General features: G+C 36.4%; 1 protein-coding gene across 2 annotated transcripts in view; it reads left to right on the forward strand.

Annotated features, from left to right (window-relative positions):
* The window catches only part of Cpr (Cytochrome P450 reductase), a 159,639-nt gene that overhangs the window by 108,089 nt on the left and 30,230 nt on the right, over positions 1-21,320 (forward strand). For both annotated transcript variants that reach the window (XM_090411790.1, XM_090411791.1), the window contains exon 10: positions 716-897. In XM_090411790.1, coding sequence (XP_090267916.1) covers positions 716-897 — 182 coding nt within the window. The remainder of the gene's footprint in view (positions 1-715; positions 898-21,320) is intronic.

Here is a 21,320-nt window from a genome sequence, read left to right on the forward strand (position 1 = left end):
GGAAATTGAAGTGCAAAGGTCACATAGCAAAAATTGCAAATACAACTCAGAAAGATAATTGAGATTGAAGTGAATCCTGACATGTAAGGATAAGAAAGTTATTTTGCCACTTTACAAGGCCTTGATAAGATTGCACTGGACTACTACTGTGCACAGATTTGGTCTCCTAGGTTCCAAGGGGAATTAAGAAGCTGTGGAAAGGGTGCAAAGAAGAGTTAGCTTTAAAGATTATATTGGGATTATGGAATTTTGAATATGAAGACAGATTATGAGTATGTGGAATATGGGCTCTCATTAGAAGAAAGAAGGGTTATATGACAGAGGTCTAGACACTTCTTAATGGGTGTTATAGGATATTGTGTGATGAAAATTTTCATTATATGGAATGTGGGGAAAGAACACAGGGTGGGGGGACATCAGTGGAAGTTAAGTTTGTTTGTGATTAAGAAACGGATAAGAATGAGATTTTTCTCTCACAGAGCAGTGAGGGAATGGAATTTGCATGTTGAAGTAATGAGTGCATCTAATGTGAATGAGTTTAAGGGAAGATATGATACCTGGTTTGGATGATGTATAGTCTCCTGTGATGAGTCCTTAACTTCTTAAAGGTCTCAGATAATAATAATAATAATAATAATATATTTTTCCCCCCCACCTAAAAAAAAAAAACATAATTCAGAAAAGTAACAATTCTTAAATGCTCTTTATGATTTAGAGGATAGTACCAAGAAGCATCCTTTTCCCTGCCCTTGCTCTTATCGAACTGCCCTTTTGCATTATGTGGATATCACAAGTCATCCACGTACACATGTTCTTAAGGAAATATCAGAATATGCTGCAGATGAAGAACACAAAAACATGTTAAAACTTTTAAGCTCCTCTTCTGATGAAGGCAAAGTAAGTCTTTTGATTATTTAATCATATATATAATGTTATTGTATTTGAAATATGTCTATCTTGATATGCTTGAAGTTCTGACTAGTTGTGTTAAAATATTCTTTAAAATTGCTTGCTTATTTAGACTAGGTATAAATATCTGGCTACTTCTTAGCATAGAACTGAGTTAGCTGCTAGCCATTTTTCCCCTCCCTATATGTGCCACTTAATGTGTTCTTTGTAAGTACATAGACAAATTGTATCATGTAACAAATCATTTTGTTATTTTTTTTGTGTATGTCAGGTGGACACACACAAAAAAAGAGAACAAACAGTGAAACAAAAGAGGAAGCTTTATTTTAGCAATTAGTGCAGTACAACATCTAACAAACTGTTTCAAAATAATTGATAATGAAATTTATTATAAGAATTGTTGAAGAGTATCTTTCTGTTCTTTTATCCCAAGAAAAAAACCACTTTTAGTTTTCAGAGTTTATTTCTAAGAAAAACTAATCCTTTCTTTTTTTATTTTCTGGAAATCGCTTAGTGTAAAAGGGCGAAAATAAGAAATTATGAACTTTATACACAATGCACATTTCCAAATGATATACCAGTGACTTGATTTGATACAAAATTTATGATATGTCATATTACAAGATATAGAATTTTCTTTGGTAAATGAAATAAAAGGAAGTAAATGGTTATTTTATAAAAAATAACAATGACTTTGGTGTTTGGATGTGTTTCTTTTATGCAATCTTTCATTGTATTTTCAGTGATTGTAGAGTAGATAAGAATCAAAGCTTTACCCCTCAGTTTAACTTTTGCATTCACCATCTATATATAAATCATTGTAAGTCCGATGAGTTGGTTGATTATTAGAACAAATGCAAATTTTTCTTTCTATGGAGTTCACATCCCATCTTTCCCTTTCTCAGAAATTATAAAAAATAAAAACACTTCAGAATTGTAGAAAATATAAGTGGTTGATGTATACACCAATACTTCAGTACAATTCACACTTTGCAGTATTTTGCTTATTTTTACTTAATGTAGGAACTACCATATACTATGTCCCTTCTGTGTTAGGTGAGCATATTTTCACAGTCTTCCATATATACAGCAAGCTAGTTGCAATTTTTTTTTTGGTAAATTTTACTTGTAAAGGGGTGCTAAAGGGTAAAAAAAAGCTGTATAACTGAGAGGACACCTCCACATTTAAAACCTCCACATTCATAGACTTTAAAGGAATGTGGAGAACCAACCAGGGCTTCTGACATAATGTCCAATCCTCACCTTCTCGTGGTGCACCCTGTTGGGAATCTACTTTGATACTGAACGAACGAGGATGGGCTGGCAATTTGCGATTTAGCCGACCAAATTGTATTCTTATTGGTTAAACCAAAAAATAAAAATGATGGTACAACATGACAAAATGTCATGCCGGCTGGAGCGTCGCCCGGTTAAACAAGGTCCCCGTTGTTTTCGCCAGGGATCCAGGGCAAACAGAGAAAAGTCAGCTACTGGAACAAATCTGAAAACAGACCCCAACTTAACATCACCAGAGTTAAAGATCGGTACTATCAACACAAGAAGCCTGAATGGCAAAGAAATGGAGCTAGCCGAGGAATAAGATAAGTACCAGATCGACATAATAGGGGTGACTGAAACAAAAAAGACCAAAACTGGTGAGATCTTTCTGAGCAATAAATACAAAATGTTATATTCAGGCAATGACAATCAAGGAAAAGGAGTAGCCATAGTATTCAACACAAAATACGAGGCTAATCTTCTTGAATGGCAGTCAGTCTCAAGTAGAGTAATATGGGCAAATATGAGAATGGGGAACTGGACAATGAGACTTATTTGTGCCTATGGTCCCACAAAAGGTTCTACTAAGGTAGAAGTGGAGGCATTTTTTGACGCTTTAGAAAAAGCAAACTGACACAATGAAAAAGGAAAAGTTGGTCCTTGTTGGGGATCTAAATAGCAGAGTAGGAAATGATTATGAGACATACAAAAATATTTTGGGAAAATTTGGAGAAAAGAGCAAAGCTAATAATAATGGCAAATATCTGTTGGATTTCTGCTCAGAACATGGACTGGTTATTACTAACATCATGTTCCAACATAAAAATGTGCACAAATTCACATGGAGAGAAGAGGCAAGGAATAAGAAAAGTCTCGTTGATTATGTTATTGTTGATAATAGTGATGTTTTCTCCCTGCTGCAGGACACCAGAGTGTACAGAGGATTTGAAATTGGAAGCGATCACTATTTAGTCTTGAGCACGATAAAACTGAATTTCATATTGAAAAGAATAACATGTAAGAAAGTTTTAAAGCGAATAAAAGTTGAGCAGCTCTCAGATGTGAACTGTACACTAAAATACACAAAGATTATTGAAGAAAAAATGAAAGAGTTTGAGAACAGGAATCAAACCTTGGAGATTCGGTGGCAAACTCGGAAGAAAACATTGATTGATTCTGCCAGAGAGGCATGTGGTGAGGTTGTGTGCAAGGATAAAAAAATCAGAACTCCTTGGTGGGCACAGGAAGTTAAAGAGGCAGTGAAGGAAAATAAGAAAGCATATCAAAAGTTCCTGGCAAATAAGTCAGCTTTTACTCTTACAGAATACAGAGACAAATGTAAGAAAGCTAAACAGTGTGTAAAACTAGCTAAACAAAAGTCATGGAAGGACTTTGGCAAGAATATAAAAAATAAATATCAAGAAGGTGGCAAAATATTCTGGAGGTTGTTGAAGAAGCTTAGGAATGGAGGAAAGAGCACTGTAAAAGGAGATAGAGATGATAAAGGTGACATGAAAATGGGAGAAAAAGATATCCTTGAACTATGGAGTAAATACTTTGAAAAACTGCTAAATGAAACAAGCAGTGATGACAGCACAGTGATAAAAAAACACTGACCAGGCATGCTGTCATGAATACATATCCATACTTGAAGTAGAAAAAGCCATCAAAGGCTTGAAATGTGGAAAGGCAGCAGGAGTAGATGATATTCGACCAGAAATGCTGAAGTATGGTGGTATAAAAGTCTTACAGTGGCTGCACTGCATAGTTCAGAAGGCCTGGACAGAGGGACGAATTCCTGATGATTGAAGAAGAGCTCTAATAGTACCCATATATAAAAAGGGAAATAAAACTGAATGTGCGAATTACAAAGGTATTTCCCTACTGAGTGTTCCTGGCAAGATCTATGCAAGTATACTTGAGAAACGGTTGAGAAGAATTGTGGAAGAAAAGCTTGGTGAATAACAAGCTGGATTCAGGCCAAATAGAGGCTGTCAGGATCAGATCTTCACTTTACGACAAATAGTCGAGAAAGCATGGGAATATAACAAAAATCTGTATTTAAGTTTTGTCGATTTGGAAAAGGCATATGACAAGGTGCCAAGAGAGAAGCTATTCAATACGCTACAGCTATATGGTGTCAATGGGGCATTATATCAAGCAATACTTAGTCTTTATTTGAGTTGTAAGTCAGCAGTTAGAATTGAAGGAAGTACAGGAAGATGGTTTAATGTTAAATCTGGTGTGAGACAAGGATGTACATTATCCCCTCTGTTATTCATTATCTATATGGATCACATTATGAAGGAAAGTGTTATTAAACCTGATATCAAAATTGGAGATGTTAATGTCAGCTCTTTGCTTTATGCAGATGATGTTATACTTCTAAATAAATCCACTAACAGTCTGCAAGATTCTCTGACTAAATTGAATAGCTGTTGTAATAGATATGGTATGAAGGTCAGCAATAAAAAGACAAAGACAATGAAAATAGGCAGAATCATTGAAAATGTCAACTGTGTTGTGAATGGAGAACCTGTGGAACAAGTAAAACATTTCAGCTACTTAGGCACGATTTTTACTGAAGATGGTAAATTAAATATAGAAATAGACAACAGAATCAGCAAAGCTGGTATGGTGGGAAGTCAATTGAATAAATTCATGTGGAATAAGAGAGAAATTAGTCGGAACACTAAATTAGCTGTATACAAGACAGTGTTCAAACCAGTTTTAACTTATGGATCTGAGAGCTGGGTCAGAAGTAAAACACTTGACCAAATACTAGAGACCACAGATATGAGAGTCCTGAGAAAGATTAGAAGCGTGAACAGATGGCATCAATGGCAATATGATATTAAAAATGAGGATAGTAGGAAAGAACTTGACATTGTCAGCATCCAGGAATGCGTTAGCAGAGCTAATCTCAGGTAGTATGGTCACTTAAATAGAATGAGAGAGGAAAGATTAGCAAAACAAGTGTTCTCTGCCAGGTTGGCAGGAAAACGACCCAGAGGAAGACCAAGATATAGGTGGATTGATACGGAACAAAGTGCCTTAGAGGATAGAAATATCATCATCATCATCATCAAATTCCTGCCATGTACCCTCAAGGGGTGTACAGGATATGATAGTACTACATGAAAAAAATTACATCATTATTAATTTCCTATCTACAATTTTCCTCCAAATCAGTCTGTTACTTGTCAACACTCCAATATTATCAGATCTTATATTTCTATCGTCTAAAGCACTTTGTACCGTATCAATCCACCTATATCTTGGTCTTCCTCTCGGTCATTTTCCTGCCAACCTGGCAGAGAACACTTGTTTTGCTAATCTTTCCTCGCCCATTCTGTTTAAGTGACCATACCACCTGAGATTAGCTCTGCTAACGCATTCATGGATGCTGACAATGTCAAGTTCTTTCCAAATATCCTCGTTTTTAATATGATATTGCCATTGATGCCATCTGTTCACGCCTATAATCTTTCTCAGGACTCTCATATCTGAAGTCTCTACTCTTTGGTCAAGTGTTTTACTTCTGACCCAGCTCTCAGATCCATAAGTTAAAACTGGTTTGAACACTGTCTTGTATACAGCTAATTTAGTGTTCCGACTAATTTCTCTCTTATTCCATATGAATTTTTTCAATTGACTTCCCACCATACCAGCTTTGCTGATTCTGTTGTCTATTTCTATATTTAATTTACCATCTTCAGTAAAAATCGTGCCTAAATGGCTGAAATGTTTTACTTGTTCCACAGGTTCTCCATTCACAACACAGTTGACATTTTCAATGATTCTGCCTATTTTCATTGTCTTTGTCTTTTTATTGCTGACCTTCATACCATATCTATTACAACAGCTATTCAATTTAGTCAGAGAATCTTGCAGACTTTTAGCGGATTTATTTAGAAGTATAACATCATCCGCATAAAGCAAAGAGCTGACATTAACATCTCCAATTTTGATATCAGGTTTAATAACACTTTCCTTCATAATGTGATCCATATAGATAATGAATAACAGAGGGGATAATGTACATCCTTGTCTCACACCAGATTTAACATTAAACCATCTTCCTGTACTTCCTTCAATTCTAACTGCTGACTTACAACTCAAATAAAGACTAAGTATTGCTTGATATAATGTCCCATTGACACCATATAACTGTAGCGTATTGAATAGCTTCTCTCTTGGCACCTTGTCATATGCCTTTTCCAAATCGACAAAACTTAAATACAGATCTTTGTTATATTCCCATGCTTTCTCGACTATTTGTCGTAAAGTGAAGATCTGATCCTGACAGCCTCTATTTGGCCTGAATCCAGCTTGTTCTTCACCAAGCTTTTCTTCCACAATTCTTCTCAACCGTTTCTCAAGTATACTTGCATAGATCTTGCCAGGAACACTCAGTAGGGAAATACCTCTGTAATTCTCACATGCAGTTTTATTTGCTCTACTCCAATCATCGGGAATTCGTCCCTCTGTCCAGGCTTTGTGAACTATGCAGTGCAGCCACTGTAAGACTCTTATACCACCATACTTCAGCATTTCTGGTCGAATATCATCTACTCCTGCTGCCTTTCCACATTTCAAGCCTTTGATGGCTTTTTCTACTTCAAGTATGGATATGTATTCCTGACTGCATGCCTGGTTAGTGTTTTTTACCACTGTGCTGTCATCACTGCTTGTTTCATTTAGCAGTTTTTCAAAGTAATTACTCCATACTTCAAGGATATCTTTTTCTCCCATTTTCATGTCACCTTTATCATCTCTAATTCCTTTTATAGCACTCTTTCCTCCATTCTTAAGCTTCTTCAACAACCTGCAGAATATTTTGCCACCTTCTTGATATTTATTTTCTATATTCTTGCCAAAGTCCTCCCATGACTTTTGTTTAGCTAGTTTTACACAGTGTTTAGCATTCTTGCATTTGTCTCTATATTCTCTAAGAGCACAAGCTGACTTATTTGACAGGAACTTTTGGTATGCTTTCTTCTTTTCCTTCACTGCCTCTTTAACCTCCTGTGTCCACCAGGGAGTTCTGATTTTTTTATCCTTACAAACAACCTCACCACATGCCTCTCTGGCAGAATCAATCAATGTTTTCTTCAGAGTTTGCCACTGAATCTCCAAGGTTTGATTCCTGTTCTCAAGCTCTTTCATTTTTCCTTCAATAATCTTTGTGTATTTTAGTCTACAGCTCACATCTGAGAGCTGCTCAACTTTTATTCGCTTTAAAACTTTCTTACATGTTATTCTTTTCAATATGAAATTCAATTTTATCCTGCTCAAGACTAAATAGTGATCACTTCCAATTTCAAATTCTCTGTACACTCTGGTGTCCTGCACCAGGGAGAAAACATCACTATCAACAATAACATAGTCAATGAGACTTTTCTTATTCCTAGCCTCTTCTCTCCATGTGAATTTGTGCACATTTTTATGTTGGAACATGGTGTTAGTAATAACCAGTCCATGTCCTGAGCAGAAATCCAACAGATATTTGCCATTATTATTAGCTTTGCTCTTTTCTCCAAATTTTCCCAAAATATTTTTGTATGTCTCACAATCATTTCCTACTCTGCTATTTGGGTAGAAATATAAGATCTGATAATGATAATATTGGAGTCTTGACAAGTAACAGACTGATTTGGAGGAAAATTGTAGATAGGAAGTTAGTAATGATGTAATTTTTTCATGTAGTATTGTCATATCCTGTACACCCCTTGAGGGTACATGGCAGGAATTTGATGATGATGATGATGATGTATTCCTATAGTGTGGTAGTCATATAGAAAATCTCAAAATCAGTTTGAAATGATTTCACGTTTGATACACGTACTCACACTGTCTTTATTTGCTTTATGTAAATGGTTTGATTTCTGCATCCAGTGACTGCATTATTCTGCAACTGAAAATTTGAGGGGCATCTGTGGCACATATTAGGACATGTGCCACATTTAGGGGAAAGTGCATGTTAGGACAATGTGCTTCTTACAATAAAACTTTGTTTTGCTTGTTTGTATACAACACAGTATATCTGTGAGAGCAGAGAGGTGTTTGCATGGTCATTTTCATTCCAGTTGTCTTTAATTACATAGTCTCTTAAATGTAGTGCATTATTATGATTATTTTATGGTATTTCCATGGAGTCCAGAGACTAATCATGGGAGACCCAAATTAAACATACATACAAATCCTATAATACTTCTCCTTGAATCCAGTTACTGTCAGGGAACCCACAAGCAAATCTGGAAATCCATTTCACTCACTCACCACTCTCCATGCAAAAAAAAAAAAAAAAATCTGGTTCTCACACTCTTACACAACTTCTACATAGCCCCTAGAAAGTTTAATTATCAATTAAACTTTTGTAACACACAAACCTTTAGCCTATTCACTTAGGGCAGTTTCAGCCGGTGTGCCGCAAGATTTATGAAAACAAATTAATTGAAAGAAATAATGTCGTCATTTGCACATTTATTTATTAGTGTCTGGTCTTCCATCTTCTTGTGTGTGTAAATCAATCAAAATTATGTCTGTTTTTTTGCTGGATCATCAAAAAAATGAAAAGAATATATTTTTAGTTTGATGCAGAATTTTAATAATTAGTCTATGTGTGCCGTGTTATGAAAAAGGTTGAAAATCACTGTCCTAGGGAGTATTCCACAGACCTGTCACCATCTTAGTCACTCAATTGTTATCCTCTCATCTCTGAATTCTCTCTACCACCTTCTGGTCCCCCAAGAAACCCAGCTGACCAAATCTGTGTGCAGTAGTCATGATGTGGCCAAATCATAGCCTTATAAAAAGGGATAATAACTTCCCTATCTTTACTTGTTAGCATGTTTTTCAACATCCAAGTAATCCTTTGAGCTATTTCCCCTACTTTTGCAATATGCCCTCTGATCTTTACCTCTTTGTCCACCATTATCCCCAAGTCCCTAGCCTCATGAATTTCCTGCAATCCAATACCATCAACAATATGGTACACCATATACAATCTTTTCAACCTGAAGTGCATAACCTTACATTTTGCAACATTAAATTGACAATCACTATCCTTTCCCTACAATGCCAATTTATTTACTGAGAGGAGATCTCCACATAGCCTTTAAAGGAATATAGAGAACCGACCAGGGCTTCTGACCTAATGTCCAATCCTCACCTTCTTGTGGTGCACCCTGTTGGGTATCTACCCTGGATACTGAACGAACGAGGATGGGCTGGCAATTTGAGATTTAGCCGACCAAATTGTATTCTTATTGCCTTAAACCAATATACAAAATGATGGTACAACATGACAAAATTTCATGCTGGCTGGGGTGTCGCCCGGTTAAACAAGGCCCCCGTTGTTTTCGCCAGGGAACCAGGTCGAACATCGAAAAGTCAGCTACTGGAACAAATCTGAAAACAAACCCCAACTCAACATCACCAGAGTTAAAGATCGGTACTATCAACATAAGAAGCCTTAATGGCAAAGAAATGGAGCTAGCTGAAGAATAAGATAAGTACCAGATCAACATAATAGGGGGTGACTGAAACAAAAAAGACAAAAACTGGTGAGATCTTCCTGAGCAATAAATACAAAATGTTATATTCAGGAAACGACAATCAAGGAAAAGAAGGAGTAGCCATAGTATTCAACACAAAATACGAGGCTAATCTTCTTGAATGGCAGGCAGTCTCAAGTAGAGTGATGTAGTCAAATATCAGAATGGGGAATTGGACAATGAGACTTACTTGTGCCTATGGTCCCACAGAAGGCTCTACTAAGGTGGAAGTGGAGAAATTTTTTGACACAATGAAAAAGGAAAATTTGGTCCTTGTTGGGGATCTAAATAGCAGAGTAGGAAATGATTGTCAGACATACAAAAATATTTTGGGAAAATTTGGAAAAAAAGAGCAAAGCTAATAATAATGGTAAATACTTGCTGGATTTCTTCTCAGGACATGGACTGGTTATTATTAACACCATGTTCCAACATAAAAATGTGCACAAATTCACATGGAGAGAAGAGGCAAAGAATAAGAAAAGTCTCATTGACTATGTTGTTGTTGATAGTGATGTTTTCTCCCTAGTGCAGGACACCAGAGTGTACAGAGGATTTGAAATATGAAGCAATCACTATTTAGTCTTGAGCAGGATAAAATTGAATTTCATACTGAAAAGAATAACTTGTAAGAAAGTTTTAAAGCGAATAAAAGTTGAGCAGCTGTCAGATGTGAACTGTAGACTAAAATACAGAAAGATTATGGTGAGGTTGTCTGCAAGGATAGAAAAATCAGAACTCCATGGTGGACATAGGATGTTAAAGAGGCAGTGAAGGAAAAGAAGAAAGCATATCAAAACTTCCTGGCAAATAAGTCAGCTTTTGCTCTTAGAGAATACAGAGACAAATGTAAGAAAGTGAAACACTGTGTAAAACTAGCTAAACAAAAGTCATGGGAGGATTTTGGCAAGAACATATAAAATAAATATCAAGAAGGTGGTAAGATATTCTGGAGGTTGTTGAAGAAGCTTAGAAATGGAGGAAAGAGTGCTGTAAAAGGAGTTAGAGGTGATAAAGGTGACATGAAAACAGGAGGAGGAGAAGAAGATATCCTTGAAGTATGGAGTAATTACTTCGAAAAATTGCTAAATGAAACAAGCAGTGAGAGCACAGTGGTAAAAAACACTCGACAGGCATACAGTCAGGAATACATATCCATACTTGAAGTAGAAAAAGCCATCAAAGGCTTGAAATGTGGAAAGGCAGCAGGAGTAGATGATATTCGACCAGAAATGCTGAAGTATGGTGGTATAAAAGTCTTGCAGTGGCTGCACTGCATAGTTCAGAAGGCCTGGACAGAGGGACGAATTCCTGATGATTGGAGAAGAGCTCTACTAGTACCCATATATAAAAAGGGAAATAAAACTGAATGTGCAAATTACAAAGGTATTTCCCTACTGAGTGTTCCTGGCAAGATCTATGCAAGTATACTTGAGAAACGGTTGAGAATTGTGGAAGAAAAGCTTGTCGAAGAAGAAGCTGGATTCAGGCCAAATAGAGGCTGTCAGGATCAGATTTTCACTTTACGACAGATAGTTGAAAAATCATGGGAATATAACAAAGATCTGTATTTCAGTTTTGTCAATCTGGAAAAGGCATATGACAAGGTGCCAAGAGAGAAGCTATTCAATACCCTACAGTTATATGGTGTCAATGGGGCATTATATCAAGCAATACTTAGTCTTTATTTGAGTTGTAAGTCAGCAGTTAGAATTGAAGAAAGTACAGGAAGGTGGTTTAATGTTAAATCTGCTGTGAGACAAGGATGTACAAAATCCCCTCTGTTATTCATCATCTATATGGATCACGTTATGAAGGAAAGTGGTATGAAACATGATATCAGAATTGGAGATGTTAATGTCAGCTCTCTGCTTTATGCAGACGGTGTTATACTTCTAAATAAATCCGCTACAAGTTTGCAAGATTCCCTGACTAAATTGAATAACTGTTGTAATAGATATGGTATGAAGGTCAGCATTAAAAAGACAAAGACAATGAAAATAGGTAGAATTGTTGAAAATGTCAACTGTTGTGAATGGGGAACCTGTGGAACAAGTAAAAAATTTCAGCTACTTAGGCACAATTTTTACTGAAGGTGGTAAATTAAATATAGAAATAGACAACAGAATCGACAAAGCTGGTATGGTATGAAGTCAATTGAATAAATTCATATGGAATAAGAGAGAAATTAGTCGGAACACTAAATTAGCTGTATACAAGTCTGTGTTCAAACCAGTTTTAACTTATGAATCTGAGAGCTGGGTCAGAAGTAAAACACTTGACCAAAGACTAGAGACCGCAGATATGAGAGTCCTGAGAAAGAGGCGTGAACAGATGGCATCAATGGCAATATATCATATTAAAAACGGGGATATTAGGAAAGAATTTGACATTGTCGGCATCCAGGAATGCGTTAGCAGAGCTAATCTCAGGTGGTATGGTCACTTAAACAGAATGAGCGAGGAAAGATTAGCAAAACAAGTGTTCTCTGCCAGGTTGGCAGGAAAACCAAGATATAGGTGGATTGATATGGTACAATGTGCCTTAGACGATAGAAATATAAGATCTGATAATGATAATATTGGAGTCTTGACAAATAACAGACTGATATAGAGGAAAATTGTAGATAGGAAGTTAGTAATGATGTAAATTTTTCATGTAGTACTATCATATCCTGTACACCCCTTGAGGGTACATGTCAGGAATTTGATGATAATGCAGAATATCTACATTACCTTTATCAACTATTGCTTTCTCTTTCTCTCCAGTTTTGCATCTTCATCAGCAAACAATTGAATATCCCCTCTTAAATCTTTCCCTATGTCATTGATATACAAATTAAAGAGTAGTGGTCCTACTACTGAACCCTGGGGTAGTACTCTGCTAGTCATCACAAACATTCTCTTAGATTCCACTCCACCATATACTACCCTCTGTGTCTGTCTGTCAGCAATATCCAGTCCATTTGTTCCAGTTTTTGTAATAGTTTTCCATGTGGTATTCTGTCAAATGCCATGGCAACGATGAGCAATATCATGGATTAGCCATTACTTTTATCCAGTTCTGTTGTCAATTTATTATAAAATGTGAAAAAGTTTCTAAGACAGGACTTACCCTTTACACAGCCATGCTTCCCGCTATAGATTATTGCATCCCTGCCAACCCACTGTTGTATTTTACCTTTCACCAACTTTTCCAATACTTGAACAACCACTCCTGATATATTAATTGATCTGTAGTTTGCTACCTGTTGAAGCCACCTTTATGCAAATCTTACCTTCTTTGCACTCCCTTCGAACCCTGCAAGAGTTGAGATTCAGGTTGAACAATTTTGTCAGGCCAAGCAGTTCTCTTGCATAATTCACATAGTACATGGGCTGATGTGCCATCCAGTCTTACTGCAGTGTTCACATTCATGTTTTTTAATATGCTGTAAAATCTTCACCTGTATAATATACCTTTGCAAACTGAGCAAGTCAACTATTTCATTTGGTTTAGTTAATTCGCTCTCATAATCTAATTTGGCCTTTCTTACCATATAGTCACCCTTCTTTTTTGCACTTCATACTCTTCCTGAGTATGGTGATCGCTTTGTTTCTTTATATTTCCTTTACAATGTTTACTTCTTTTTTTTTCAGCTCTTGCTTTATATCCCTACTCATCCACTTAATTCCAACTTGGTTTATCCCCTATATAGACTGATGCTGCTACTCTCAAGCAGTCTCTGACCACTTGCCATACACTACTGACATTCTTTCCTTGTAGCTTAAGTCATGATACTGTTTGAAGATGAGGCCTGACTCTCATAATCACCAGCCTTATAGTTGAACATAAACCCATTCTTGACAGAACTCCACATGTTTGGCAACTCCCCAGAACAAGACTGCATGTCACTCTCCCCAATTGGAGGCAGAATATCTACCTTGGTTATGGATATATCTTCTGATGCTATTATCAAATCCACCACTCTCATACCCCCCTCCCTTGTCCCCTCTATAACATGTTGTTTCATGTAATTATTCCTTAGCAACTGTATGAATCCCACTTCCATCTTGCCATGTCCCCTTTCCTTCCTCTAATCGATGTCCTTATAGTTAAGGACATCGATTTAGTAATTAAGTAATCGATTTAGTAATTAAGCCTCCCATAATTGTTTGACCTACGTTCCTTGTACTACTAATCTGACGATACATGGCATCTACATCTTCCTGTGGACCCCTGGTCTATAGCAACACCCAACAACATATTTTGTCGTTTCCTTTATCTCACACCAGACAGCCTCAAATGAATCATCTCCATCAGACCTAAAATCCTCTTTAACTTCTAATTTTTTTGGTTGTAATTCTTCAGTTATCATCCACAATACCTCACCTGTCCTGTTCCATCTATCCCCCCTGAAAATACAATAGTACCCTTTACATTCTATCCTTGTAATTATATCATTTTCAGTCAATCAAATTTCATTGGCACCTATAATTTTTGGCCAAATTGAGCTGACCAGTGCCAAAAACTCCTCACCCTTATTCCTGATACATCTCGCATTTGTGTACATACATTTCAACATTCCTTTGTGTTACCATTGTGAAATCCCATTCAAGCGAAACCCAAGTGACCAAATCTGTATGTAGTAGTTATGATATGGCCAAATCATAGCCTTATAAAAAGGGATAATAACTTCCCTATCTTTACTTGTTAGTGTGTTTTTCAACATCCAAGTAATCTTTTGAGCTATTTTTCAATTTTGCAATATGCCCTCTGAACTGTAACTCTTTGTCCACCATTATCCCTAAGTCCCTAGCCTTGCCAATTTCCTGCAGTCCAATACCATCAATATGATACACCATATGCAACCTTTTCAATCCAAAATGCAATTTTGGATTGAAAAGGTTGCATTTTGTTAAAATGTTAACCCTACATTTTGCAACATTGACAATCATTATCCTTTCTCCACAATGCCAATTTATTTAAATCATCCTGCAGGATATCTACATTACCTTTATCAACTATTGCTCTCTCTCTCTCCAGTTTTGCATCATTATCAACAAACAACTGAATATCTGAATATCCCCTCTTAAATCTTTCCCAATGTCATTGATTACAAATTAAAGAGTAGTGGCTCTAGTACTGAGCCCTGAGGTAGTACTCCACTAGTCATCACAATCATTCTTCTAGATTCCACTCCACCATATACTGCTCTCTGGTGTCTGTCTGTCACCTCACCCATCTCCCATCCATGCTGCTAGCCTTATATCCCTTCTCATTCACTCCAGTTTTTGTAATAGCTTTCCATGCAGTATTCTGTCAAATGTACACATGCTCATTTATAACACAGGTGGCCAGACACATGCTTGATTTCATCCTCCTAATATCTCTAGTTTCCCTGGTTTTGCACTACCACACTCTCACTAAACAACACTTTCTCCAAGCATCTAACTCCATAACCATTTAAACGTAGTCTGCTGGGCATATATAAGTTCTTTCATCCATCAGATTCATTCTATACATCAATAAACTTCACACCATTCTTCCTGCACAATCTTCAAATTGTCAATCATAGCCCTTCTCAGTTCTGTCTTATCATACCAAGGCAGCAGACTCACAATCTTTACTTTCTTACTCTTTATTTTTGCTTCTACTAGCAACTGTTTCATATCTTCTCTCATTACATGTTTCTTACCTTTCAAATCATTTGTACCTGCCAGAACAATTAACTTGTTTGCTTTTTTCTTTTGCATACTTAGTTTCACTAACATCCTTTATCTTCAGTTTTATTTCCCTTTTTTATAGATGAGTACTATGAGAGTTCCTGTTCCAATCATCTGGAATTCGAACCTCTGACTAGGCCTTCTGAATAATGCAATGTAGCCACTGTAAAATTTTTATACCTGCATATTTGAGCATTTCTGGTCGAAATTCATTGCCTTTCCACATTTTGGGTTTTTGATGGGTTTTTTCTACTTGCAGTATGGATATGTATTCCTGACTGCATTCCTGTTAGGAGTTTTCCACCACCGTGCTGACTGCTTGTTTTATTTAGCAGTCTTTCAAAGTAATTACTCCAAACATCTAGAATATCTTTATCTTCAGTTTTCATGTCACCTTTATCATCTCTGATTCTTTTACAGTACTTTTCTTCCATTTCTAAGCTTTTTCAGTAGCCTCCAGAATATTTGCCACCTTCCTGATAATTGTTTTCTGTAAGGATAGAAAAATCAGAATTCCATAGTGGACTCAGGAGATTAAAGGGGCAGTCAAGGAAAAGAAAAAGTATATCAAAAGTTCCTGGCAAGTAAGTCAGCTTTCTTAGAGAATACAGAGAAAAATATGAGAAAGTGAAGCATTGTGTAAAACTAATTAAACAAAAGTCATAGCAAAGTCTTCCCATGCCTCTGCACTTTTCTCCAAATTTTCCTAAAATATTTCTGCATATTTGAAAGGATAGGGTCAAATTTCATAAAAAGGCCATCCCAGAAGCTGGATGACAAGTGTCAAGAAAGGGAAGGCAGTTATTTTCCTTTCCTTTTCAATGTGAAAACAGATCCTCAGGTGTTAGTTGTTAACATGTGATAAAGACGTGTCTAACATGTCCTCACCACGTGGCCAAATGGTAAACAAGTTAGAAAGTGTTTGGCTGAAAATAATAATATAAATTAAAATACTGTTGAGAATAACTATTTCTCAAACTTTAGGGATGGTAAGGCCGTCATTATAATTAAGGTTTGGTCATTGAAATAGATCTATGTAACAGGTTTGCTTTCCCATTGGATCTTGTAGTTAGCATTTTTAATTTGATGTTGTTCTAAACCTGTGCAAATTAATAACTTGGATGTGGCCTTGATATTCAGAAATACACTGCTCAGAAAGAAGTCAGCAGAACACCTCCTTGGCAAGGTGCATCATGCCATGTAATGAGTCACGTCTTTGTAGCTGGGATATAAACTTAAAGAATATGATAGTCCCAATGCGAGAAGTTTGAAAGAGGCATTGTGATTGGATGCCATTTTATAGGCCTATCTGTTAAGCAAATTGTTGACAAATTGGGCCATCCCAGGTCAACAATCAAGATGGAAATGCAGGGTGTCAACTGGACAACTTGCCTCATTTACCAAACATGACTGTAGGGTGCTACAAAGGATAATATGTAAAAACCACCATTCATCATCCAACATGTTGAATCTGGAGTTCCAGACATCGACTGGAGCACAAATCTGCACGAAAACATTCAGAACCAAGGCTCATAACATGGGTTTCTGTGGTAGGACCACAATATGTAAGCCCCACATTACCCGAACCAATGTGCAGCATCATCTTCAATGGTGCAAGGAGCATGTACAGTGTGACATGGAAGCTTGGAAAGCTGTGTTATGGAATGACAAATCATGTTACACTCTCTACTGAGCAGATGGAGGGATGTGGGTGTGGCAGATGCTAGGTGAACGTCTCTTACCAGAGTGCATAATCCCAACTATGAAATTCGAAGGTAGCTGTGTGATGGTATGGTCCTGTTTTTCATGGTTTGGCCTCAGATCTTTGCTTGTGGTGCCATGAACATTGAACTCTAAGAGGTATCTGAACATTTTAGACAAAGCAATGCTTTTCCTACTTTGTGGCATTTGACCATTGTCTCCTTCAGCAAGACAATGCACCATGTCATAAGGCTGCTGCTGTAACTGTGTGGTTTGTGGACATGAACATCACCACACTTGTAATAATAAATAATAATGTTCCTTATGAAGTCTACTCTTATGTAAGATATTAGTCTTATGTAGAGGACTCTGTGCTTAGTAGAGCTAGCACAACAAGGCCATATTGTTTACGCTCATGCTACTTAATGTAAGGCTTTTGTTCTTTATGACTTACAAAAGCAGACATTCCAGGTTGTTCATGGTAAGACAAGCCACAAGAACAAGGAATTTAACACCTAGAAAACTAAGTGGAAGATGTTTCTTCTTTTATGAAGAGAGAAATCTGGACAAAATGCCACAAAAATGTTGAGAGGTTTTAAAATGTTCACAATATGTTCTGATATTCCTTTCACATAAGGCAATGTGAATATGGCTAATTTCTTCCTGAAAAGAAGGGAAGAAATTTTGTAGCTGTCCAACTTTCTTGTCAAATGGTTTCACAAAGTCTTCAACAGCTATAGAATTCCTGCCTTTTCTGTTCAAGAAGAAATTGCATGCGTTTCACTGTGTTATGTGTAAGTAATATCAGATCATATTGCAAAAATTTTAAAACCTCAACATTTCTGTGGCATTTTGTCTTGTCAGAAAAATTTCCACCTGTCTCTCTCTTCATAAAGGATTAAATTCTTCCACTTTGCTTTTCAGGTGTCTGGTAGGTGCCTGGAAATCTGGCCTTGCTGAACATGCTTTCACTAAGGCAGATTTCTTTTGGAAATCTTCTGTTATATATTCTTCTTCTTCGTCTTTGTGTTCTGTGTGTAGCATCACTTTCTTGTTAATTTTCTATCTTAAATCCTTGTCGTACCAACTAAGCCTGAAATCTCTAACCTATCTCTCTGGGGCTGCTTCTCTATTCGGAACTCTGACAAAATTTATTTATTTTAGCTGTGCCAGCCAGAGTCCTAGTACAAAAGAGTTCTTGTACAAAGAAACCTTCCCAGAGTTTAAGTATTACCTAATCTTATTAAAGTATTAAGTGCCTATAGAAACTTCAACATTGCAGTCATGGCCTAAACTTTCTTTAATTTCCCCTTATTCACAGGTTCGAACTTTAGCGAGTGGTAATTTCAATCTCATGCTCAGACAGACTCAGACTTACATAGGAGAAACATGTTTATTAATTATCAAGATTACATACATTAAGCTTCCACACATCAAAGATATGTCATATCAAAATTCTAATTTACTAGCTAAACAATAAGGAACGTTCTAATTATCAAAATACTCTAATCTTTCATCTCTAGGTTAAATAAGTACACATTCATCATAAAACACTAGTTCAAATTCTAAATAAAACTTATTTCAAAGCTAATCAAAATCAATACTAAAAAACAGGTAAAGCAAGGCAGTGGTAATCAAACAGGTAAGTTATTTATAAACTCTCATGATTCATCTAAATCACAAACATGGTTCTCGATATCAAACTAAATTAGTGCTACTAACGACCCATACACATTAACTAGGGTTTAGACAATCTAAGAACGTAGACTACCAGTCCAATTCAATCAACTTAACACATGAAACTGTCTCTAAATTCTCACTATCTTCTTTTCTAATCTCTGTCCATTTTCTCACATTCATCACTAATAGATAATACATAAATGAAGATTTTGTACGTTACCACCTTGTTAGATGATTTCTCGATCCTTCCATCTGTTCTTTGTTATGGATTGTCCCCGTTTACGGTGATCTGCCGCCATGTGGAGTCACATGCTCGTCCCGATTTTTTTCTTTGTTTCCTCTGGGCTTACAAACTTTTCGCGACACTGCTTTTAACTCTTCAAAGGGAATCCTTTGCTGCCTTCTCATTGGTTAGAACCAGACCGATGGCCAAAACTCGAAACAATGTCGTCATCTCGTGCTCAACTTCTTCGATTCGCACCACTCAGCAACTAGAAACACGTTGCCGCCATGCTGACCCGTCTCGGAACTACAAGCAATAAGCTCGCTGCCACCCTGCCGTCTTATCAGATATCAGCCGTGCTGACCCGCTTCGGAACTACGAGCCAATAACCCACGTGGGGGGCCACACGCGACCGAGGAACACCACAGGAACCAAAACCAGAAACGTAGAAGGAACTAAGAGAGCCTCCAGCCCCGTGAGTTCGTTTTTAAACAATATAGCGCCCTCTTCCGTACTCCAAGCTTGTCTATGACGCTTTCCAATTGGCTGTCACCTCCTCGCTGAATGAGGATCGCTCTCTTTGGGGAATGCGAAATTTGAGCGCCTTCCACGAATGCCTACTCATTGTTCGTTACGTCATCTTTAGTGGTCACACAGCAACCTTTGTACTTTCGTTCACACGACAATACGCGATTTTATATATGGCATAGTTTAATATTGGTGCTTTTGAAAGTTTAAGATTTCCATCTATTTTAGACAATACTTTAAACAGTACAATCTAATACTTATTTCCTTCTGCAATTTCATTTTAATTTAGGATTCAATTTCTTCCTTTATATTTTAATTTCCTTCTTAAGCAAAGTTAACATCTGCATTTTTACATATTATGTCTGTTTTGCCAAGAATACAAGTGTGATTTTGCTTGATATGGTTGTTCTTGTTAAATCTTGAATGGAGCAGTTCTATTCTTGATAGAACCATCATTCAAGATCTAACACTTTATAAGGAAACTTGTGAAACATTACTTCATTGTTCAAACTTAAATACATTTGATGGGCTATGTTTATCTCCTTTATGGGAAGATAATACTCTTTCACTCTACTAACTTTCCTTATTTGTTTAATTATGTATTTGTGATTTTTTTTTAATATAATTAGGAATTTGTTGCCCAGTTTACTACTGTACTGTAGCTATAGTGATGGTTTTTAGAATCTTTTTTATTTATTTATTATACTGTTCTGTTTTTGTATTGAAGATGCCTTTGACACTTAAGCAAAAATATTATCATTAAAGATCAATTCTAATGTTAAAATTTTAATATTAAAATATTATAATATTAAATTTTATTATATTATTAAAATATTTAATAATAAAATTATTTGTGATATCATGGCGGCTTCTATTTTACAAATTTTAAAACAAGTTGTGAACATTAGAATCTTAGAAGATGGCTGTTATTAGGAAAAGTTGAATTTAATAAAATCAAGATTTAAAAAAAAGGGGAGTGGGGAGTTCACTGGCCTTGTTAGTTTAAAGGTTAAATGTATCCACTCCCCAATCAACAGGCTGTGAATTCGAATCCCACTGCAGACATGTATGTTTGCGATTATCTATAGGTGAGAGATGAATTTCATTACTCTGCTTACTGGAGCACTGAAGTGGTTTTAAAAATTTCCATGTTTGGTGTCTTAGGGAAGGATTTTCAGGCTGTGTAAAAAAAAAAATATAAAAAAAAAAAAAAAAAAAAAAAAATATACTGAAGCCTACCCATCAGTACTGATGTGCTGTAGCTTTACAACATTATTAGATACGTATTCACAAGATTAAAGAATAATAATTTTTATTATTGCAAATATTTCAGCCAGAAATTAACAAGTCATCATCAGCATAATCAGAAAGTGAAGCTAGAACAAGGAACATTTATCCTATTTACAGAGGCTCAGCTCTCCAACCAATGCATTGTTCCCTGAATACCTAAAATTAGAAACTCCAAAGTTTTTGGCGAATCCTACCCATAATTTGGGGTTGATGCATCAGAAAGAACGGTGACAGATGGAAAAGAAATTGGATCAGCAGTCCTAGAATTACTCATGAAGAAGAGGGCAATCCAATCAATGACCCCTCTTTCTCTCTCACACAGATTCTCTCATATCACATAGATTTTCAGTTTATTTCTTTTGTCTCTTCTGTAGATAATTGCACAGATAATGTTATGCAGAACTGGCCACAGTCAATATCCATTTACCATCATTTGACACTTACTGA

The sequence above is a fragment of the Typopeltis vanoorti genome, chromosome 22, assembly GCF_054136105.1.
Source record: "Typopeltis vanoorti isolate ZY-2024b chromosome 22, IOZ_Tvanoo_1.0, whole genome shotgun sequence".
In the NCBI taxonomy this organism is placed as follows: domain Eukaryota; kingdom Metazoa; phylum Arthropoda; class Arachnida; order Uropygi; family Thelyphonidae; genus Typopeltis; species Typopeltis vanoorti.